Source organism: Idiotropiscis lumnitzeri, chromosome 1 (genome assembly GCF_059441095.1).
Source record: "Idiotropiscis lumnitzeri isolate Australia: NSW breed Sydney's pygmy pipehorse chromosome 1, RoL_Ilum_1.0, whole genome shotgun sequence".
Taxonomy (NCBI): domain Eukaryota; kingdom Metazoa; phylum Chordata; class Actinopteri; order Syngnathiformes; family Syngnathidae; genus Idiotropiscis; species Idiotropiscis lumnitzeri.
Genome location: NC_142391.1, coordinates 20,377,846 through 20,399,392, shown reverse-complemented (window position 1 = coordinate 20,399,392; position 21,547 = coordinate 20,377,846). Strand labels below are relative to the sequence as shown.

Genomic DNA, 21,547 nt, shown 5'->3' with positions numbered 1-21,547 from the left:
GCTGCTGCTCGTTTTTAACTAGCGCTCGGAAGACGGATCACATAACCCCAATCGTGGACTCTCTTCACTGGCTCCCAGTGCACTTTAGAGTTCACTTTAAAATACTTCTCTTCATCTACAAATCTTCATAGCCTCACCCCAGCGTACCTCTCCGGAGCTCCTCCACCGCTTCGCACCTGCCCGCTGCCTCAGGTTAGCAAAGCAGATGCTACTCAAGGTGCTCAGGACTAAGAGGAGACTTTTCTGTTGCCAGTCCTTCCCTCTACCATTAAATCCATTTTAAAACTGGTTTGAACATATTTTTATGTGGGTATTTTAAAACAACTTAGTGTGTTGTTTTTCCAATCGATTCTAGACATACTTTAAAAAAATCACATACTTTCACATTGAAAATAAAGCATCAACTGACTGAAAGCCATACAGGGAGTGCCCCCTCTGCCAGGGACATGTGGTACTACACACCCAACTCATTCCTAAGTGGAGGACGTCTTTTGACCAGAACCGACAAAATAGTTTAACAAAATAGAACGTAAGATCGCAAAAAATGCACGTGGGCTGCAGCAAATGTTTCCGATGAGCCACGACTCCAACTGCGCTCTGCGGCCAATTGGCTCCAGGTGTTATTTGGTGTGGTCTTGCCGACAACATGACTTGAACCTTTAAGGGGGCGTGGCGTGGCGTGCTAGTGTCGAAGTTGTCCCAGCAACAGTATGAAGCAAAAACAATGCAGTCGTGATCAAACGAGTCGAGCACTCGCAACGAAAAGCCGAAGGGCCGACAAGAAGCGACGCAACGCGACGCAACTCCTCCCCCGGAGGAAGAGCTGGGTGACGTCAACATGGCCGCTCAGTTGTCCTCCCAGCTCACCTGGCTTCTTCCGCCTACGTCACCTGGGCAAACTGGTCAGACAGGGGTCCCTTTTTCCCCTTTCTTTGCTCGCTAACACATTTTTTTTGTTGTTGCTGTTTTTTTGGGGCGGGGTTTGGTGATAGTTGTAAGTAAGGACATGAATAGCACGTGGCGACGATGATTACGTGGAAGGGGACGAGTGTGGTCGCCTTTGCGTTGGCTACAGGTGAGTGCAGGCCGCTCATGTGATCACGTCAGCGCTGGAGCTCATTCCGACTTTTCACCGGCCATGTTTGTTCCAGTCGCCGTTTGGGCGTCGGACGCGCCGGGCTCACCGGAGTCGGCCGGGCCGTCGGAGTCGTCCGTCGTCACGGCCGCGCCCGGCGACGTGGTCTTGCTTCCGTGCTATTCAGAGGGCTCGGTGACGCCTTTGAGGACGCGTTGGCTGAAAGATGGCGATGAGACGGGTGAGGCGTGGCCGGGCGGCGGCGGCGGACCGCGGGTGCTGGTGCTTGGAAACGGCAGCCTGAACTTCCAGAGGGTGGCGGAGGGCGACGAGGGCGGGTACCGCTGCGAAGCCACGCTTCCGGGGAACGTGACGTGGCGCGCGCGTGTCCTGCTGCAGGTGGCTAGTAAGTCACGCCTTGCCTTTTGCTTCGCTTCTTTTATTATGGCTTAACTTCAACCGTGCAAACTATGGCTCCCGGGCCACAAGTGTTTCTGTAATTCTGGCCATCAAGAGTCCTGTAATATCTGTTTTCTTTGTGTTTGTTTTTAAAATTCATAAATACTGATTTTTTTTTGTTTAGCTTTATTTTCTCTCGTTCACTGATTCATTTTGACATTGTTTATATGACTGAACATTGATGAGAGACAATAATAATTTAAAAATATCCTAAATTATTTTGGTTTTGTTTGTATGTGATTTAGCTTCCTTGCCTCACTAATGTTATCAATTGAAATGCATTATTGATCAACTTAAATGAGTCAGCAGTTATTTTAAAGTAATATCCATCCATTATCTGTACCCCTTCTCCTCACGAGGGTCGAGGGGTGGGCTGGAGCCTATCCCAGCTATCTTCGGGCAATAGGCGGGGTACACCCTGAACTGGTTGCCAGTCAATCGTAGGGCACAAATAGACAAACAACCATCCGCGCTCACACTCATACCTAGGGGCAATTTAGAGTGTCCAATCAACCTGCCATGCATGTTTTTCAAATGTGGGAGTACCCGGAGGAAACCCATGCAGACACGGGGAGAAGATGCAAACTCCACACAGGAAGGCCGTAGCCGGAATCCAACCCGCGTCCTCTAAACTGTGAGGCCATCATGATAACCAGTCGCCCACCGTGCCGCCCTTTAATGTCATATATTAGGTTAAAAACAATATTACATAAAGGATGATATTACTTTTATACTTCTTGCTGTTATTGATTTTGTGTTTGTTCTAAAAATGTGCAACAAACAAATTGTAAAAAAAAAAAATTACATATAATACAAATTCCCTTTTCAGTAGTTTAATTACATTCCAATTAATTCTATTTTAAAATGAGCATGAATGATTTAATTACTAATATAAACTTTGATATTTATTTTGCATATATTTGGTAATTTGTAATGTGAAAAAAATATCTGGCCAACAATTGCGTCACCATTTTTAAGGAAAAAAGTACATATTTTTCAATATATTTTGGTCAATTCATTTACATACAAATAAAATTATACATTGAACACTTTCATACATACACTTACATATTAAACATTTTTTTATTAAATATAGTTCAGATAATGAATAGATAAAGTAATTGTAATATAAAACAACTTTCCTCTGTTTTGTCAATTTGCAAAATTTATTCCAAGCTGTAAAATTTAAAAAAAGCAATTCTACCTTGTAAATTAAGTACTATTTTACAAAAGTAAACAATTTTATCTATATTTCAAAATTTTTCAATATATTTACAGAATAGTTACTAAATTGTCATTAAATGAATGGCAATTTGACTTCTGTAATTTCAAAGAAACCCAAACCAAATATTGCTCAGAATCTTACCCCCCCCTGATGTCGCACGTGATGTCTTGTGCCCTCCACAGGTGGTCCAGAGAATGTGTCGCTGTCAATTGTGCCATCCACGGCGCTGCCCAACGGCACGCTGGTCACGCACCGCGGCTCCAGCGTGTCTTTCCACTGCACCGCCTCTTCGTACCCGTCCCAGACCCTCAAGTGGAGCTTCGCTGACACGTTGCTGGCTTCCGTCACCGGCGCGCCGTGGCTGGACTTCAGGATGAAGGACGTCCAGCCCGAGGCGCAGGGCGTCTACAGCTGCGTCGCCAACAACACGCTAACGCATGACGTCGCAAACACCACAGCGCAGCTGCTCGTCTACTGTCAGTATCTGCTGCTCAGATATGCAAATATACACTACAGTCAAACCGGACACGCATTACTTTTATAACGCGGCACAGTCGTATATTATTACCAGAGCTGGGCGCCTGACCCTTTTTGGCCGGTCAGTCCTAGTCTGGCCTCCACCTAGTTACTGCAACCCCCCCCCCCAAAAAAAAAAAAATCCGTGAATGACGACGCAGCAGTTGAGATGCCATTGGCAGAGGTTTACTTCAAGATCATTGTTTGTGTAAGAAGAGACATGAGACAGCAGCGTGCGTTCAAGCGGGCCTGTATTTCCTTATTCTGCCAACACGCAACCCGCGCCGCCCCCCTGCTACTGGGGCATACCATTACAATACGGGGGGCAATACCACAATCCCTATAACAAACAATATCTGGCTAATTTACGATTCAAATCCGCTTACCTTATTATGGCCTTGATTAATCAAACCCTTTTTATAATTTGCCCCCCCCCCCCGAACAAACCGTTTAAAACGGCAACTTCGATTTTGACTTAAAGGATGAAACCTGTTGATCTAAGTCTGTGAGCAAAATTCATTTGGTGCTTATTGCTTTTTGTTGGTGCAGATGCTTCCGCTCGGCACCCCGAGTGCTCGTGGCTTCGGTCATCGGACCCCACGCAGGTGCACTTCAGCTGCGCCTGGCCCGGATGCTACCCGGACCCCGAGCTCAGATGGACTCAGGTTGGGGGTGAGCGGGGTGGCGTGCTGGTCTCCGACGTGACGTCCATCCTGCATGTGGTGCTGAACCGCTCCCTGCTGGCCGGCGGGCAGACGCTGAGGTGTGCGGCGCAACACTCGGCGCTCGCCGCCGGACGGGACCCCGCTTGCTCCTTGACACTTGGTACATCACACGTGCTCACCGCAAAACACGACATTGTCATTTCTTATAGCTCCCAAATACTGGAAAGGGGCATAGCGCCACCTGCAGTCATGTAGCTGAACCAACTTATGCTAGCGGGCTAATGTCGCGTGTGTGCTAATACCATAGAGGCGCCGCGTCCCCACGTTTCGCCGCTGGCGTGGGCGCAGGAGGGCAACAACGTGACGCTGACGTGCACCGAGGCGGTGTCGGTGCCACCCGCCGACATTACCTGGAGTCGAGGAGTGGTGGGGGGTGCGCTGGCGCCTGGTCCCAAATATGCCCTGACCCGGGACGGCGCCACCTACAGCCTGACCATCGCCAATGTCAGCGGTGACGACCGCGGCACCTATTTTTGCCATAGCGAGAACGCACTGGCGTTGCGCCGGGCCGAGGTGTATCTCAGCGTCACTGGTGAGTCGTTTGAGAAGGAGAAGAATGCTGACTGACCGGTCGCCGCTCCTCCTTTTGTCTTGATGCCGCACTGTCGCATTTGTCTCGGCAGCTGTCTCAGACTACACAGGCGTCATCGTTGGCATCTTCGTCGCCGCGCTCATCGGGGGCCTGGCGGCCATCGTGGCCAAGTTGCTCTTTGCCAACAGACATCGCGTCTGCATCGGTAACTGCATCTGCGCACCCCACAAAAACAGTATCTCCTTAAATGTCCAAACAGAGTTAGCACACCCGCTTGAAAAAAGTCAGGAAGGCTTTTATTGCAAACCATGCACACCTCCCAAAAATGTTGGCGCACCCCTAAAAGATACATTTTAAGCAACACAACACCTTCAACATCCTGATTGAATTTGTAGACTTCGCAAAAGATATGTTTTTAAGCCACGCATGCACTCGCTTCAATGTCCAGCGTTGAAAAGGTCAGGAACAAAGCGCTTTGCAAACCTCTTTCAGCCAGGCACGAAACCCAAAAATGTAGTTGGTGCACTCCCAAAAGATGCTTTGCAAAGCAACACTGTGAAATCCCCAATGTGTTGACACCCCCCCCCCCCCACCACCAAAAAAGTTTAAAGCTACGGCCACCTTACAATATGTAGTTGGCGCACCCCCAAAAAAGATCTGTTCAATGTGCCTCCACCCACAAGATTTTGACAGCGGTGGCACACCCCTGAATCCATGCACGCCCTTCAAAATCCCAACTGAGTTGGCGCACTCCGCTAAGAATGCTTTTTAAGTCTCGCACCTTCTTCAAAATCTCTTTTATGTTGGTACCCAACCCCCCAAAAAAATACTTTATAAGATAAACACCTCTTTGACCTTATCGTATGGGTTGCTACACACCTCTAGAAAATAATTCAAGTCATAAGATTCCAACATAGATGGCGCAAAAATCTGAAAAGCTAGTTAGGTAACTTTTAAAGCCACGTACCTTGACTTAGTTGAAGTGCCGTCCAAAAAAGGTGTTTTGACATCCCGACTATTCCCCTCCCTAAAATATATCATCCAAGCTTTTATTTGTACTTTTAATAACCTTGTTTTTTGGTGTTTCTGTTACAGGACGTCCTTTTGGGTGAGTCACCTTCTGCCAGTCACGTCACACACACAGTGCTACAACAGCGACCACTCATTGTGACATCAGGGAAAAAAGTGCACACATTCTGTTAGCGTTCAGTTTTTCAAGTGCAACCAAAAATGGTCATCCGGCCGGGCCAGAGGGTCAGACCGCTCCTCCCCCGGGACGGAGTGCCCAGCTCTGATGGAAGTCTGCACATTTTCTCACTCACTTTCTGAGAGGATTAAAGGAGTTTCCATGTGGATTTTTGAGGCCCAAATAATTGTTTATGCTCACCGTGTTGTTCCTCTACAGGTCTTCGGAGGGCGACAGAGGTGACGTGCTGAGTTTGGTAGAATCTGATGAAGAGCAGATCTTCCCGGCCGTTCAGCGCCTCCCTCCAACCACGGACGCATGCCCGACCACAATGGTCCAGATCCACCGCCTCCCGTCCGGTACGCCGTTGACGCCAGGTTTGACATAACATGAAGTGTCTTTTGGGGTTTGTTTGTGTATGCTGATGTTGCTACCTACAGGTGAGGAGGACGACACGGGAGACCAGGACGCCAGGGAGGAGCCGCCCAGCCTAGTGACTTTCTAGGAATTGGGTGCTTTTATCGTTGTGTGGCACAATAGTGTCAACAACTCTGCTAGTACGCCGCATCACATGACAGCATAAGCAGCTTACATAAAGCACACTTGCATTATGGCCTTCAGAATTCAAGTGAACACCTGTCATTGTTCGCAATTGTATGTTGGAGGGGAAAAAACGGGTTCATGGTGGAATTTTTGTACGCACAATAGTTTTTATGTTGATATTAAAATGTGTACAGCCATCAAGCAGGTTCTGGGTTATATTTTTTTGAAGTCATTAAAGTTGATTTTAATACAATTTCCGGTGGCGGGCCATGCATTTCACACATCGGCCGTCAGTGAAGTGCAATTTGACTAAATCCACCTCACATTACCATCATTTATGACAATGGCTGGAGAAATAATATACAGAAAGACACTTGCCCACTTCTGAGTGAGTGTTGGATGGAATAGCTTCTCTTGAAAGGTCCGTCTTGAAAATGGCCTCGCAAGGATATCTTCAATTTAATCCATACTTTTCCCTCCTTCGACTCTTAAAAAAGCAAGACTTTATTTTAGATTTTCAAACGATCGCCAGTTACGACTTTTGGGTGTGTTGCTGCCCCCCTCACAAGTGAGTATCCAATCACAAGACGGTTCATCAACTTCAACGTAAGGCCAGTGAGAAGGCCTTTACTGTCATCGTGATCTGATTGGCTATCGCAACTGTCTGTCAACTGTAATTGCCCTGACTCACACAGAACAGACGCCCGCGTGATTGCATACGAAGGCCTCGGACGAATAGGGCGTGCTACTGGAAGGAGTGATGCCCCCATCTGCTGTCCCTTTTGCAAGGTTTCTCATTTTCCTTGCTCTACTGGCTGCTAAGATCAGGGGATGTCGTCAATATTTGCCAACTGTAGGCATGTGAAGCCCTTTGAGACGCTTACGCGATTAAGGGAAAAATAAATGAAACATGGAGATGAGTCTTTTTTTTTTTTGAAGACCAGTCAATCCAGTCATTGCGACTGTTCACTCCAAGAAATCATCAGAGCAAAATGCGCCAAGCTTTTGTCTTGCTGATGTCGGTACTGGACCTACATGCTTGATGTGTTTGGGGTACTTCGGTGGCCGGCTGATGACGTCACCCCTCAATCACGTATTTCTCAAATATATTTCTTTGCCTCTTTTTATACCCTGGTTGTTCTATTTGCGTATTTTGATTCACTAAATGAAAAAATAAAATTGCATTACTGTCAAATTGGCGCGGCAGTTCCTACGTCACTTCCGCCTATTCAAAAGAAGCGGTTTATGTTTGTTTCTCCTGCCAAACTTGCAACAATGGCGTGGTTCACTCGGGCTGCAAGATTGTAGAAAAATAATGTCTGTATATGGTGTGAAGTATTTCTTAAAACAATTCCATGTTTTCCCTCCGACCCTGAACCACAATCTGATTCCCAGAGCAACGGAACATTGACATGACGACTTCGATGGGCACGCATGACGCCGGAGGATATTCGCAAAAGTAGCAGTAAATTATTTAGTAACTCATAACATACTAACACAACAAACAGGGAGGCAAAGAAATATTTTAGATTATAAAGCGCGCAGGCCACCGGAGGACTCCGATCACGTATTTGTTATCATTGGAGTATTTTTCATCATTGCAGCATTTTTATTTATTTCCCCTCTGTGCCATGGACAGGTATTAGGAGTGATTCCTGACATTTGAATATGTAGTGGGATGCAAGTGTGTATATACATTTGTGTCTATACGTATATACGGTTTGCTTTTTCTGAATGTCTGCTGCTAATGTTATACATTAACGGCTACATTACGCCGCCGCCTCTGTGTGATCTATATCTTTGCTGCAGTAACACTGCAAATTTCCCCATTGTGGGAATAATAGAGGACATCTTTATCTTTTACATCAAATACTAACACAAGCACAGCCAGAGTGGGCGTGGTTTAGCGACGTTACGTAAGGCATGCCGTCAACGTGACCGGTGACAACACTCGGAAACATGTTGTCATCCACACTCGCCACTTGAAACTTTTTTCTTTTACACATGACGGGAGGCGACCGCCGCCGCCAAGCCCCGACTTGTTCGTCTCCACGGACGCAGAGAGGTTAGCAAGCGGAACGATGTGAAGACGACCGCGGCGACGATGTGCTCCACCAAAGACAACGCGGCCGAGCTTCAGCTGAAATGTACACGAACGCGTCTCCGATACGATGCGGGTCAACTGGCCTCCCGCCGCCTCCTCCTTCCCCCGCCCAGGGCGACTAACGCGGTTGTTGTTTTTTTTTTTTTATCTCCAACAGCCTCCTCCGACCCGGCGCTCATCCTGGAGCTCAAGACCCGCCGGCCGCCGTCGCTGGAGGGCCGGCCCGGCTGTGAAACGTGGAGCGTCGACTTCTCCCCCGACGGAGCCTGGTTCGCCTGGTCCATGGGCCACGGCATCGTGTGGGTGGTAGCCTGGCCGCTGGACTCACAGTACGTGCTCCTTCGAGCAACTTTCAGGAGACGAAAAGGAAATCAAACGGGAAAAGCGCAAGGCGTGTTTTTAAAATGTTAATTTGGGACTTCAAATGTCGATTACGTTTGTCAGAGGATAGTAACTGGGGGGGGGGGTTACAATAATGATAATAAAAATACAATTTTAAAAAATCCTACGGAGGACTAGGGTGACATGGAAGTAAAAAAACTAAACAAACGTACTCGTAACGAAAATGTACTTCCGGGTCATCCTCCGAACGAGTGAATTGAATTATTTCGATATTTGCAGAAATACAAAGACATAAAATCAGTTGTTGATATTAAGCACTGCTTTCAAACAAGCGAAAAATATCTGAAGCGAATGTTAAACAAAAGTATTTTATTTATCTTTCTTTCTTGACCCCAATAAGCGTTTCAAGTCGTCCTCCGTAATTTTTACCGTCTTCGATGTACGACCGAGAAGACCCGGAAGTACATAAACGCTCGTTGTTGTTATTATATTAATATTATTATTAGCATTATTAGAATAATAATAAAAAGTCCCCTTGCAAAGAAACGGGAACTTTGCGAGCGAACGCAAAGGTTGTTTTTATTTGGTTTTGCATGCCACATTATTTTTTCAGAGTAAAAAGTACAACTTGACACCTCAAAATAATGCCCCTAAACGTCACAAATCCCACGGAAATTTTAACAAGCTAATTAATAACGGAAAAAATGTCAGCAAAACCTGGTCTTGCTGATTAAATAGTAAAGAAAATAACTTGGTAAAAACAAATAAAATAAAACACATGGTAAATGGTGAAAGTAGTTGACAAACTGTTTCTTTGAATCTCAAACACGCAAGTTTTTGTTAATTTTAATTATAAAATAATTAATTTTAAAATTAAAACAAAAACTGAACCGACAATAAATTGTCTTAAAGTGCTAATTAGGTAACAAATATTACTTTACTTTGTCTTTTTTTTTTTTATTTAACTTCAGACATAGTTTCAAAATTACTTTTAAATATTACAATTTATCCGAATGACAAGCAACTTTGGAAACGTAATAAAATGACAATCCCTCCAAAATAAAAGTTGATGTTCAAAAAGTTGAATGCAAACACAGTGTGACCTCCTTTTGGCACAGTCATTGAACAGTTTACATTTGTTCGTTGTTGGATTTTGTCCGCCTCTCCTGCAGAGAAGGTCAGGATGGCACCGTGGACCGAGGAGATAAGAGCTTCAGTTGCGGCCATCCCGTTTGGAGTCTGGCCTTTGGGCCTCGGGCCCCCAAGTCGTCCGCGGCCGGCGCCAGCAAATCCCTTTCGAAAGGGAACAACGACAAGTATGACGGCAACGCTCTACTTCTGGCCACCGGCTTGGAAAACGGCGCCATCAAAATCTGGAATGTTCTAACTGGTGAGCTCGAGACGAAAAGGTTTGTCCATCAGGGCGCGGACGACAGTCTGTCAGTGACTCCCACGCAATTTCAAAGAAAGAATTGCCAAGTTCCACAAATTAGTTGCAACAAAAATAGCCGAGGTGCCCATCAGACCAGATATAAATACGGATGAAGTGCCTTTGACGTTCGACCTTCCTCTAACTCGATTGGAGCGTCATCCATCTTGTTGAAAATTGCTGTCCACGAGAGCGCGCACTTCACATGTGCTTTGAGCTGCACCGCTTCCGGACAAACGCTTCCACCAATGGTGATTTATAAGTGGACGACTATGCCAAAAGCAAATCTCCCAAAAGGCAAAGTCGAAGTTAACAGGGAGGATTGGGGGAACTAAAATCAATTCTACACAGGGTGTGTGCCACTCATTATCCGATGGGGTCTATCGTCCAGAAAATATGGCCCCTACACTTTGAACTTGAGTAGAAGTGCAGATGAAAAAAAAAAACTGGTGAAAGCCAGAGTACCAACTTGACTTCATAAGTAAATGTAAATAAAAAAACTTGACTCAAAGTCAAAAATAAAAAAAGAAGTCGGGTTTGAGTGTAAAATGCCGAAAACTGTCCAACTTCAGAGCTGGTGGGCGAGTGTGGTTGTTTTGTTTCAGACTGATCTTCAAAACAAGTGCTGATAGCTGAAAAATGTACTCAAGTACAAGTGTTTGGACTCGCTTACTTGGCGGTAACCTTTTTGCTTTGTTTTTGTGTTGGTTGAGGGCTGGCCATGTTGGAGCTTCACGGCCACGAGGGCGTGGTACGCAACCTGCTCTTCCCTCCCAACGGCACCCTGACGCTCGTGTCATCGTCCCGCGACAAAACGCTGCGCGTGTGGGACCTGGCGCTGAAAGGTGTGTATGCGGGAACGCAACATCAAGTGATTTGACGGCACCCGTTGGAAATCAGGCAAACGCGCTTGGTCTTTCGAGGGGTGCTGTTTCTCCGAGGCCAAAGCGCACTTCGGTAATTGTCTCCTTGTGTGCTCAGGCAAGAAGGTTCATGTGCTGTGCGGCCACAAAGACTGGATCAGCTGCTGCTGCGTGTCGTCCGACTGCAGCATGATGGCCACTGTGGGGCGCTTTGACAGGGTGAGAGTATGCCATGCTTTGGGTTAACTGTCCAGGCCCGATGGCCTCGTGCCCTTCTAGTGAGCGCCGGCGGACTTGTGCTTACGTGCTGTACTTCCTAGATGGTGTGCCTGTGGAGCCTTCGCTCCTACACGTTCATGCGAAACCTGACGGGCGGGGCCCACAAGACGCTCTACCTGCTGTCAGCGTGCGACTTCTCGCCCGATGGCGCACTGCTCGCCACCGCCGCCTTCAGCGGGGCCAGCTGGTGGATCGACCTGTGGGATCCGTACACGGCCGAGAAGCTGGCCACATTTGTGTAAGGAGCCAGATGGGCTTTTGTTGTGAAAGGCCGCCAGTAGCCAAATGACGCATGCTCATGTCATTTAAAAGCTGACGCATATCTACCGCCACAGGGACTACTTTGAGGACTACGGGCAAAACCAGATCTCATCCATTCAGTTTTCTCCCAGCGGCATGCACTTGGCCATCGTGACGGACGACAGGTGAGCCGAATTGTTACAGAAATGTGTGCGGGGCGTACCGAGTGTGGTTGTTACTGTAACGCGGACTTGACGGGTACGCATCGGCTTCGCAGAGCTCTCGGCATCTGGGAACCCGGAAAGCCGGGCCTGAGCATGCAGACCGAACCCGACCGCGACTCCAACGGCCTGTGCTGCAAGTACCATCCCCAAGGGGGAGTCATCGCCACTGGGTAAGTACAGTGCAGGCTTTGTAAGCGCAAAACAAATCCACATGACAACATTTGGCAAATATTTCAAGGTAACCTAAATGAAATGAGTTTGGAAAATCCTAAATTATGGGAAAATACAGTGCAATTTGAACTAAAATATTGTTTTTAAAAAAAAAAATGCCAAATTTAAATGTCTTGAATGAATATTTTTTTAATTAGATTTTCTAATACTTTTTTTGACGCTCTGTAAATAGAACTGCGCAGTTTTAAGTGTTTAAAAAAAGGAAAATAATTAAAATGCAGTATTAGACTTGCAGATATATTGAAATGGAATGATAATTATATTCAACATGAGTGCAGGAAAAGAAAAGAGGCAATTTTTTAATTTTAAAAGGTAACATTTTTGACACTTCCAATCTGCATTCACAAAGACTCATTAGGGATATAAACAATGTACTCAAGGCCTGGTATGATTTGATTCAATTTTCAGTTCCCAATTTTGAGTCAATATTTATTAATTTATTTTTAAATTGCTACCATGCGTGTCTCTGTGCGCTTGTGTGGTGCTGCAGCCATCCACAAATACAATACACATTTGATAATGTATCCCAAAAACACGACGTCAGGAGTTACATCTCCATTTTTATCGTTACAACACGGCAACTGTGGTGTGTGGTGACGACTTAGCACATGTGCTCTTGCTGTTTCAATGCAAATCACGTGTACATAAAAAGTGTTTTGTTTGTTAAAAAATGTGAGTTCACTAAAAATGGCGCCATAATCCACAGTAGATGCTGCAAAATGTTAGCGTACCACAACAGGACATTGAGGCGCAGTTCCGTCAAACGCACACGTTAGCCTGTGCGTGCTAACTTCAGTTAGCTTTCAGACACTGACTGTCTCAGTCGTAAATGAAATCGGGCATCAGCCGCAACGTGCTTCCTTTTTAAGTGCTCGTTTATCACTGCTGGGCTGCTACGAAAGGGAAGTTTACGTCCTATTAAGTAATTGTGCGTATGCAGCAGAGACGAGAGAACGGCTCTCGTCAACATGGGGTTGCGAATCGGTTCTTTTAGATTTTATTCTCGCACACGTTGAGCCTGTCGTACACACGGACAAACCACGGGAATATTGCAAATAATTTAAAAGACAGCATCAATCATTTCTGACATTGCTACAGTGACACAAGTTCCAAAAAATAAAACAGCAACTTTATTTGGATTACTTTTCCAACTTTGCGTCTTTTCCCGCCTTGCGGCAGTTTTGTTCACTCCCATTGTGGCTTTTGCAATCGCTCTGTCATTCAATGTTGTTGTGTTGCTGAGTTTGCAATTGCGGTGACTTGATTGCAGAACCCGCGACGGTCACGTGAAGTTCTGGCGTGCGCCGCATGCTGTGCCGACTCTGCGCCACCTGTCCCGCGCCGCCCTGCGCCACTCGGTGTCCACGCACCAGGTGGAACCGCTCCCCCTGCCCAAGCGCATCCTGGAGTACCTCACCTACCGCGACATCGCCCCGCACGCCACTTGATTGCGTGTGGCATTTCTCTTCAGACCTTGAACATTTGTCTTTTTATTGCACTTGCACTTACTGCTGCTAATTTATTTGATTGAGCATTTTGGTTGTCATGCGCCACTGCTGTTAATAAAACATTAATCATTTTTATTGAAAACACTAAAGCATACTTGTCATATTTGTGTTTCGTTATGGTTGATGAAGTGCAAAGAGATTTTGAGTTGTCATGTGAAATTTCTCATTTTTTTTTAAAGTAATCTTTTTTTAACAAGAGTTCTATAGGAAAATGACAAAAAAAAACTTTCCTTTGAAAATAACTGTTTGCTGTTTTACTGTCAAAAAGATCAAGTTGTTTATTTTGGGGGGCATGCCTTCAGATTTCGTTTTAAAATTTGTGATGTGTTTTTAGGGAAATGTTTTTGTCATTTTTGAAATCATGTTATTTTTTTTGTTAAGTTTACATGCTTACCAAATAAAACACGAATTACTGATTCAAAAACGCTTGCAAGTACGGTAAGTGGTTTTGCTTTTTTTGTTTTCTTTTTTGATTAAGACTGAGCGTTGTTTTAGCTTTGTTTTTATTTGGGTGATATATCAGTATGTATGTGATATATCTACCTATCCATCCATCTCTATATGGAAAATATATAAATGGAAAATAGTTTTGAAAGTTAAAAATAAGCCACGAATTTGCCCTTTTAAAAATTCACATGAAAATTTGAGGGCAGATTTCAAAGTATTTTGAAATGCTAAATTAATTTGAATTAAAAAAAATTATGTGAAAGGTTAGTGACGCAATTGTGAACATCAACAACAAAAACAAGACCTAAATAATTGGCAACCAATGAGATTTTTAATGTATTCCACATGAAAAGTTGGAAGGACGTGATTAGATTTTTTTTTTTGACAAATTTGGCCTAACAATTTTATAATAAAATGTTATCAATTTAGAACTTTTGTGTGAAAACCTGGCGACAAATGTGCTCCAGTTGTTAAAAAGAAAAAAAGCTGCCTGACTGGACCTCAGCATACCTTTTTGTTCCTTCCTATTGCTGTCCGTGAACGTTAAACGTGAATGAATGTCTGACAGGAGTCGTGATTGCGATTGGCCATCCATCACTGGGCCTCACTGACCACCAGGTCACGCGCGACCTGGAAAGCAGCCACCATGGAGCTCAGCTGGATCTTCTCGTTGGTGCCCGATGCCAGCCGGTACCTTAAAGCCAGAGAAAGTGGCGCCGGGTCAGCACAGGAGGCTGCTCGCTTGCATCACACCTTTCCCAACTTGTGGGACTTACTCCACGTCGGCCAGCTTGATGAGCAGATTCATCCGCACAGAGGACGGGAAGTCCACTTTTAAGTCATGAAACACACACAGAGCCATATCCAATAATGACAAGACAGCACTCACATTAAACGAGGACAAGATCCAAGATGGCCCATTTTTCACTAACAAGCTCAGTTTATAAATTTTTTTTTAATCAGGAAATTGAAATTAATTATCATTTTCTTTTTTATTTATTATTCATTTTGGAGAAATTAGGTAAGAGACGACTTGAAAATCTACTTTTAATGAGTCATATGGCCATGCCACGCCCCCTCCGCTCTCACAAATTCTGCGAGAGTCACAAAAGGGACCGATTATAAACTCTCCATTGGAAATCATTGTACTTTCATTGCTTATAACGTCCAAACACGGTGATTAATTGGCATCAAAATTCACGTGGACATCCCTACTTCTGACCACTTCATCATATCAAAAGGATTAACCATTTAGACGAGAATGAGCAACTGTGGAAGTGAGTAGAGCTACATAGATGTTTGCTGGGAGGATGCGCCACACTTGCATTCTGCTTCTTTGCTGATCACGGTGCGGACGCACCAGTCAGGAAGTGGGAATGAGTTGACATTTATTTGGCTCCAGTTTTTCAACTGTAGGCGACGTAACTACAACGCGGCGTTTTATTCTTTGGAACGAAACAGCTCCGAGCTACACGTACGTCAGTCAATGTCGCGTTCCAATGCGGCCGCACTCCGCTGTGGAGTCGGGCTCCTTGCCGGAACGTTTTGTTCGCTGAAAATCGATGCACCTGAAGCGGCCCCGTGATGCGTCGCGTTCAAGAGGATCACCTCCAGGGTTTATCCATGAGGAGTTGATCCGAAATAGACGCCGACTCGTGCCGTGACGCAGACAGCTTCATGAATTGGCTGCATCATCACGAAGTTTGATGTCAAACATATATTAAATATTTATCATCTCATCAATACTATTTGCACCAGAGAGTTTTGAGATCGACACAATAATAGTTCTCCAAATTATACCTTTTCATTAATTTAGCATTGCGAAGGGACAATAATTTGATTGACATAATTGCATACAGAATTACACATGAATCCAAAATTATACTTGACAGAAAGTAATTTTTAAAAACCTGAGAAAGAACTGCCCCCTCTCACAAAAGCGCCTTGGTGTCTTTGCATGATTACAATAATAGCTTTGATTGTTTTTAATTTTCTGTCATGTTTGTAAATGACACTGCACATTGTGAAGAAAATCGCAAATTAAATGAAAATGGCAACATTGGTTGAAAAAATCGCAATCTGATTTTTTTCTCTCAAAATAGTTCAGCCCTATGTGACGCTGTTGTCGACTGTCAACAAATGTCAACTTTTCTGCTGTGGCGTCTCGGAGGACTACTTTACCGTACCTCTATGGATGAGCAGATGGACTTGAGTGAGGATGTCCTGCAACGCCAAACCTTTCAACGTCTTCAGCTCCAGGATCTCTGATGGACGCATCATGACGAGCGTTAGACACAAATGTCACAATTCAGTTGAATGCTGAAGCTCAACAAATGTTCCAAACCACCTAGCATTCATTCAACAACTTTCTGACTCTTCTCAAAGAGCTCCAATTGTTTAACATTCTTCCTTCCATCCATTTGTCGAGCTCCACCAAAATACACAGTTGTTGATAACACAACCCTCCCCCCCCCCGCCTTGACTTACGCTTGTAGGCGGTGCTTAAGTCTTTATTGAGCGACCAGTCCAGGATGTTGGCGATGTCCGAACGCAGCGGCTGTCCTGTGCACGTGTACACCGTGTCCTCGCTCACGCGGCCGAACGCCATGCTAGTGCTCTGCAAACACACACACACACACACACCCACCCCCACACACAAACACATCAATCACAACATTAGGAGGACACAAAAAAAATGGAGGGCACCTACCTGCAGGATATTGAGGGATCTTCGCATGTCGCCCGACGACAAGGTGACCAGTGCCTTCATTCCATCTGGAGTGATGTCGATGCTGGGGGGGGGGCGAAGAAAATAAAAAAATAAATAAATAACAATCCTCAATAAACTTGAATGCCCCCGTTGATTGTCAAGTTTCAGTGTCCTCGTATGAGATCATTTTGATACTACTGAATTGATTTAAAATGCTTTGACCACGTTTGTGCGAGAAATGGGAGGAAAAAGCAGCGCACGAGACAGCATAAAAGCAAACCAGAATACTAGAACAAAAACACAAGCTAGCTTGATCAAATGCCATGACGGAACTTGTTTAAGGGGCGTGGCCAGAGCTGGGCACTTGACCCTTTTGCCGGTCAGCCTCCGGCCTTAATCATATAAATTGATCCCCACCAAAAACATCCGTGCATGACACCGCCGTGGGAACGGCAGAGGTTTATAATGGTTTTGTAATGGTATGCCCCAGTAGCAGGTGGGAAGCGCGGGTTATGTGATGTCATGATAAGGAAATACAGGCACGCTTGAACGCACGCTGCTGTCTTACGTCTCTTCTGACACAAACAGTTCGTAGTGGCGCTAAAGATGCGTTCGGAGGCAATTTTTGAGATTTAGCCGCCTTGCGAATACATCGCACACAATTCGTGGGCCGGACTAAAATCAACTTCCGTCCTTGCTTCATGCAGCCCCTTTTTAAAATGTGAATGTTTTGCGAAGGCAGCCACCAACCTCTCCTGCTGGATGACATGCTGCAGTCTGGGTATCATCTGGTCAGGCGACAGCGGGCCGAAGCGGAAGCGGGTGCAGCGAGACTGCAGCGCCGGGATGATTTTGGACAGGTAGTTGCAGATCAGGCAAAAGCGAGTGTTCTCTGTGTACTTCTCCATCACTGACAACGACAGTAACGAGTTAGGGACATGATGGCGACTTGCCAAAAGGGGGCGTGCGCTTCTAACGGCTCACCTCGCCGTAACGCATTCTGGGCGTCTTGCGTCATGGCGTCGGCCTCGTCCAGAATCACCAACTTGAAGCCTTTCCTGAACAAGCACGTTCCAAGAAGCCATTGAGTGACTCATTCAAGTGGCCCTTGAAGTGGGGACGAGGGTGCACATGCATCGTCTTACTTGAAGATGGTTCTGGTGCTGGCAAAACTCAGGACGGGCCCTCGCACCACGTTGATGCCTCGGTCGTCTGACGCGTTGAGCTGCAACACCGGTTGCGGTCAAAACACGGCCAGGTGGCAAATGGGCCGAGAGGACGTACCTCCAGAACCATGGAGTTGAACTCCTTGCCCTTGTACAGTTGCTTGGCACAGGCTAAGATTGTGGATGTCTTGCCGGTCCCGGGCGGCCCGTAGAACAGCAGGTGCGGCAGACGGTCTTCATTGATGAACTTCTGGACTGTGAAAAACGTGCATTCGTGCATCACTTTTCATGTCTCTAGATGCTTTTTGGATTTTGACTTACTGGTAGCGAGGATGTCTTGGTGTGAAATCAAGTCATCTAATTTCTGGGGCCGATATTTTTCCACCCTGGAATACAAAGAGTCCAGCTGGAAAAGGATTGCTTCAACAAACAATGGCTGTCTGATACAGTTAGGTTATTTTTGCTTCCGCAGACTGACACAAACGCGACTATTCACTCTTGATTCATTGTTACTTTTGAGTCGGGCTGCTGCAACTAAATCGTTATTTTAAATCATTTTTTGTTTTGTTTTATTGAGTCCACAAATTGGGTAAAAAAAAAGACTTTCCCATACTTAAAAAAGGGACATTATTTCAAATATGTACAAATTTTTCGTGTGATCAGGTCTCACGGGTTCGTTTTGCACGGCTCTCAGAAATGTTCGCTGTGTGTTTGACAAACAATATTCAGTGCAATCTCTTCTGTCACCTCGTTTTTAATTTGATCATTTCCATGCAGTATTTTTATGTTGATAGCACGCACGCTGGGATAACGCATCTTTGACCACCCCAAAAAAAGTGTCCGTGTTACTGTCAAATCAGCCTCCGGTAGGACGATTCGCACAGGTAGGACATTTTGGCAGTAAGAATGGTAAGATATACAGTAAACCCCCGGTTATCGCGGTTAATGGGGACCGAGACCACCCGCGAAAACTGAAAATCTGTGAAGTAGCGCCGCACCTTCAAAAATGCTTAAAAAAATAAAATAAAATAAAAAAAATGTGTATATGTATATATATATATATATATACACATATATATATATATACGGGTAGAGAGAGGGAGAGAGTGAAATTCATGTTATAACAAAAAAAAAAAAAAATTATTATTAAAACTTATTCTTTTTTTTATTCCCCAGCCATTATTTTTGTATTTATTCAATTACTTCTTTTTGTATTTATTTAATTACTTTGACTTTTACCTGCTGGTACGCCGTCCGGTGTGCCCTGTGAAATGAAAGGTGGCATTCTTCTTTTATTTATCCATTCATTCATAACTGACAGCCTCGCGCTCCGCTCGTGCCCGGGCGGAAGAGGTGCTCTTCTTCGGCTTAACTGCCACGCACGCCGGCCGGCCTCCCCCTCCTCCTGCTCCGAAGCTCTTGTACGGTCCGAACGGAGCGAAATGTCGCCCCGCCCGTGCCCGGTTAAGGTGCTCGTATTCGGATTAACTGCCACGCACGCCGCCCGGAGCTCTCGTACGGTCTGAACGGACTGAAATGTCGCCCCAAACTTGCCCCGGGCGGAAAGTGCTCTTCTTCGGCCACTCTCCTCTCCGCCCACGCTCTTCTTCGGCGCACGCCGGCCGTCTAACCGCTCCAGCGCCCCGTCGTGCCGCTCGGCGAAACTACAATGCCCCCGCGGAGCGGAGCGAATGGAGAGCCCCGATCGTGCCCGGGCAAAAAAGTTTTTAATTTTTGAATATTTTTTAGACCCGCAAAGCACTGAACCCGCGAAAGGTGAACCGCGAAGTAGCGGGGGATTACTGTATATCGGCTGGGGTTATTAGCTTTGTGTCATTGATTTAAATTCGATGCTCTGCCGTGCTGTCAATGACGCACGATGAGATCATTCTGCTGGAACTAAGAGCACATGTTGTAGTGGGTTGGTTTCCTCCTACGTTGTCATTAGTAATGTATTTAAGGAATATCTATACACACTTGCACCCGCCCGCTTGTTCTCCTCGGATCCTTGCGCCCGCACTCTGCATACATACATCACAGCCATCAGTCACACACAAGCTTTCACAATACACGCAACATCGCAGACATTTTTCAAAATGGATTGCAATCACACCGACCTTTATGCAAACCCTCTATCATAAGAAAAACGGTTGAGAAAGCAGAGATCTTCAAAGTGCAAGTGGCAAAGAAAACTCGTCAACACTGGCTTGACCCTCTTTGCAACAACGAAATTGGTCCATTTACGTGCCCTATTTTTTTGATTTGGCCGCTCAAAAAGATGCTTCACAGAATGTGAACAATGCATCGCCACAGAGCACCGAGGCAGTTCGACGAAAAAAAAGCATTTTTGTTGTTCGGGCGTTGCTATGGGTCTAACTACGAATCTAGGACGTTTGTGGGGAAAAAAACACAGTGAGTATTCTTAAAATAGATTTATTACTGAAAATACGGTGGGTCAAGGTCTTAAAGGAAACTGAGACCTCAAGATCTCAGCTTCAGTCTTTTCACAAGATAAACATTTGGCCCACTTTCTGAAGCCTTTAAAAGACCATAACGTATTGGTCTTGCCAGGGAATAAAGAAAAAAAAAGTTTTCAATTTGTTGTCACGACCGGACTTGATTTGTCAAACGGCCGCAGTGTAGCGCCACCTAGAGGCAAGGAGGACTTTGACAGCGTCCGATTTGTATTTTGTTTTGTTTTGTTTCACAGCCCAGCATTGAGGGCCAGTGGGATTTTTTGCCTTTTAAATCACTGTGCGATAAAAGCTGTGAGCTCAAATCAAGCTCGTGAACTTGTCGCGAAGCACCGACAAGCGGCTTTCCAAAACCGGAAGCAGCAAGAAGCCGAGAGAAGCTATCAAGAAGAAGCGGCGGCTGCAGCCAAGCCTTGCGACGTTCGCTCACCAGGGCAAGTTTCTGGACTGCAGCGGTAATTTCGAGGTGGAGGCCATCGTTGAATTGCGCAGGAGAAAGAAACGACAACTTGGACGACACTCCAACTTGCAACTTGCTATCGTTGTCGCCGTGTTTGGCGCGCGCGAGACAAACCGGAAGAAGCGTCCATGCGTCAAGACGTAGAGCCAATGGGAAGGCTTTTTCTGGTATTGTAGGCGGGGAAATTAGAAGTGGCGGTGGGAGGGAGGATAAAACTTCTTATGGCGTACTGAATATTTACATAATATACGATATTTTAGCGTAAATCATTGGACATATTCTTTTATCATTGCAAGAAATGTTATGTCATTTTCACTCTCTTATTTTTTTTAAATCAATTAACATAAATGTTAAAGGAAGTTAAATTCCAGTTTATTTTAAAAAATAGAATTGTTTTCTTGCAATATTATTATTATTATGATTTATATTTTTTAATTAATTTGCACTGAATAAACGATCCAACAATTATGAACACCCCTGATCCGGAATTGTGTTTTTAGAATGTGGGAGGAACCCATTTCAGCTCGACTCCAACCTAAACCTCGTCCCTGGAAATTAGAGATACACTTTAGAAAACAAAGAAATAAATTCTAATTTTAGATATATACTTTAGATAACAAGTAAATAAATCCTAATTTTAGAGGTATACTTTATGGGCTGTCGCCTGTATAGCGCTTTTCTACCTGAGGTGCTCAAAGTGCTTCAGATAACCAAAAGTAAATCCTAATTTTAGAGGTCCTTAAGAAAACCAAAAAATTATAGTTTTAGGCTTTTATTTTCAAATTTTGACTCAGTCACCCTAATAAACA

The 21,547-nt window shown here is 45.1% G+C and overlaps 3 protein-coding genes across 5 annotated transcripts; 2 read left to right on the top strand and 1 right to left on the bottom strand.

Moving 5' to 3' along the window:
- Window positions 1–727: 727 nt before the first annotated feature.
- On the top strand, window positions 728–6,462 carry vsig10 (V-set and immunoglobulin domain containing 10). 2 transcript variants are annotated; one of them, XM_088284601.1, is made up of 9 exons: window positions 728–1,075; window positions 1,152–1,481; window positions 2,942–3,235; window positions 3,825–4,100; window positions 4,248–4,532; window positions 4,624–4,737; window positions 5,628–5,640; window positions 5,938–6,077; window positions 6,159–6,462. In XM_088284601.1, the coding sequence occupies exons 1-9, from the start codon at window positions 1,027–1,029 to the stop codon at window positions 6,221–6,223; spliced, it is 1,566 nt and encodes a 521-aa protein (XP_088140727.1). In that variant the 5' UTR covers window positions 728–1,026; the 3' UTR covers window positions 6,224–6,462. The 2 variants fall into 2 exon arrangements, with proteins under 2 accessions (XP_088140727.1, XP_088140647.1); XM_088284521.1 differs by having other exon boundaries at window positions 5,938–6,095.
- Window positions 6,463–7,554: 1,092 nt separating this feature from the next.
- Window positions 7,555–13,914, top strand: wsb2 (WD repeat and SOCS box containing 2). The gene is made up of 9 exons (XM_088283803.1): window positions 7,555–8,408; window positions 8,523–8,694; window positions 9,880–10,097; window positions 10,850–10,981; window positions 11,118–11,218; window positions 11,320–11,516; window positions 11,614–11,703; window positions 11,796–11,912; window positions 13,244–13,914. Exons 1-9 carry the CDS (start codon window positions 8,366–8,368, stop codon window positions 13,419–13,421), a joined length of 1,248 nt encoding a protein of 415 aa, XP_088139929.1. The 5' UTR covers window positions 7,555–8,365; the 3' UTR covers window positions 13,422–13,914.
- A 323-nt stretch (window positions 13,915–14,237) lies between these two features.
- rfc5 (replication factor C (activator 1) 5) lies at window positions 14,238–20,924 on the bottom strand. 2 transcript variants are annotated; one of them, XM_088283924.1, is made up of 11 exons: window positions 20,709–20,921; window positions 18,126–18,190; window positions 17,923–18,059; window positions 17,784–17,863; window positions 17,623–17,696; window positions 17,389–17,548; window positions 16,639–16,720; window positions 16,416–16,545; window positions 16,115–16,192; window positions 14,705–14,759; window positions 14,238–14,622 (listed from the first exon to the last, which is right to left on the bottom strand). In XM_088283924.1, the coding sequence occupies exons 1-11, from the start codon at window positions 20,753–20,755 to the stop codon at window positions 14,523–14,525; spliced, it is 1,008 nt and encodes a 335-aa protein (XP_088140050.1). In that variant the 5' UTR covers window positions 20,756–20,921; the 3' UTR covers window positions 14,238–14,522. The 2 variants fall into 2 exon arrangements, with proteins under 2 accessions (XP_088140050.1, XP_088140130.1); XM_088284004.1 differs by lacking the exon at window positions 14,705–14,759 and having other exon boundaries at window positions 20,709–20,924.
- Window positions 20,925–21,547: the final 623 nt, after the last annotated feature.

Excerpts from the sequence above, each read along its gene's own strand:
- vsig10 (XM_088284521.1), top strand. The coding sequence starts at position 1,027 with ATGATTACGTGGAAGGGGACGAGTGTGGTCGCCTTTGCGTTGGCTACA. Across the intron at positions 4,101-4,247 it reads CGCTTGCTCCTTGACACTTG|AGGCGCCGCGTCCCCACGTT; the intron begins GTACATCACACG and ends CTAATACCATAG. Across the intron at positions 4,533-4,623 it reads GGTGTATCTCAGCGTCACTG|CTGTCTCAGACTACACAGGC; the intron begins GTGAGTCGTTTG and ends TTGTCTCGGCAG.
- wsb2 (XM_088283803.1), top strand. The coding sequence starts at position 8,366 with ATGTGCTCCACCAAAGACAACGCGGCCGAGCTTCAGCTGAAAT. Across the intron at positions 11,219-11,319 it reads CTGTGGGGCGCTTTGACAGG|ATGGTGTGCCTGTGGAGCCT; the intron begins GTGAGAGTATGC and ends TGTACTTCCTAG. Across the intron at positions 11,913-13,243 it reads GGGGGAGTCATCGCCACTGG|AACCCGCGACGGTCACGTGA; the intron begins GTAAGTACAGTG and ends ACTTGATTGCAG.
- rfc5 (XM_088283924.1), bottom strand. The coding sequence starts at position 20,755 with ATGGCCTCCACCTCGAAATTACCGCTGCAGTCCAGAAACTTGCCCTG. Across the intron at positions 17,697-17,783 it reads AGCACCAGAACCATCTTCAA|GAAAGGCTTCAAGTTGGTGA; the intron begins GTAAGACGATGC and ends GTGCTTGTTCAG. Across the intron at positions 16,193-16,415 it reads CTTAAGCACCGCCTACAAGC|AGATCCTGGAGCTGAAGACG; the intron begins GTAAGTCAAGGC and ends TGCGTCCATCAG.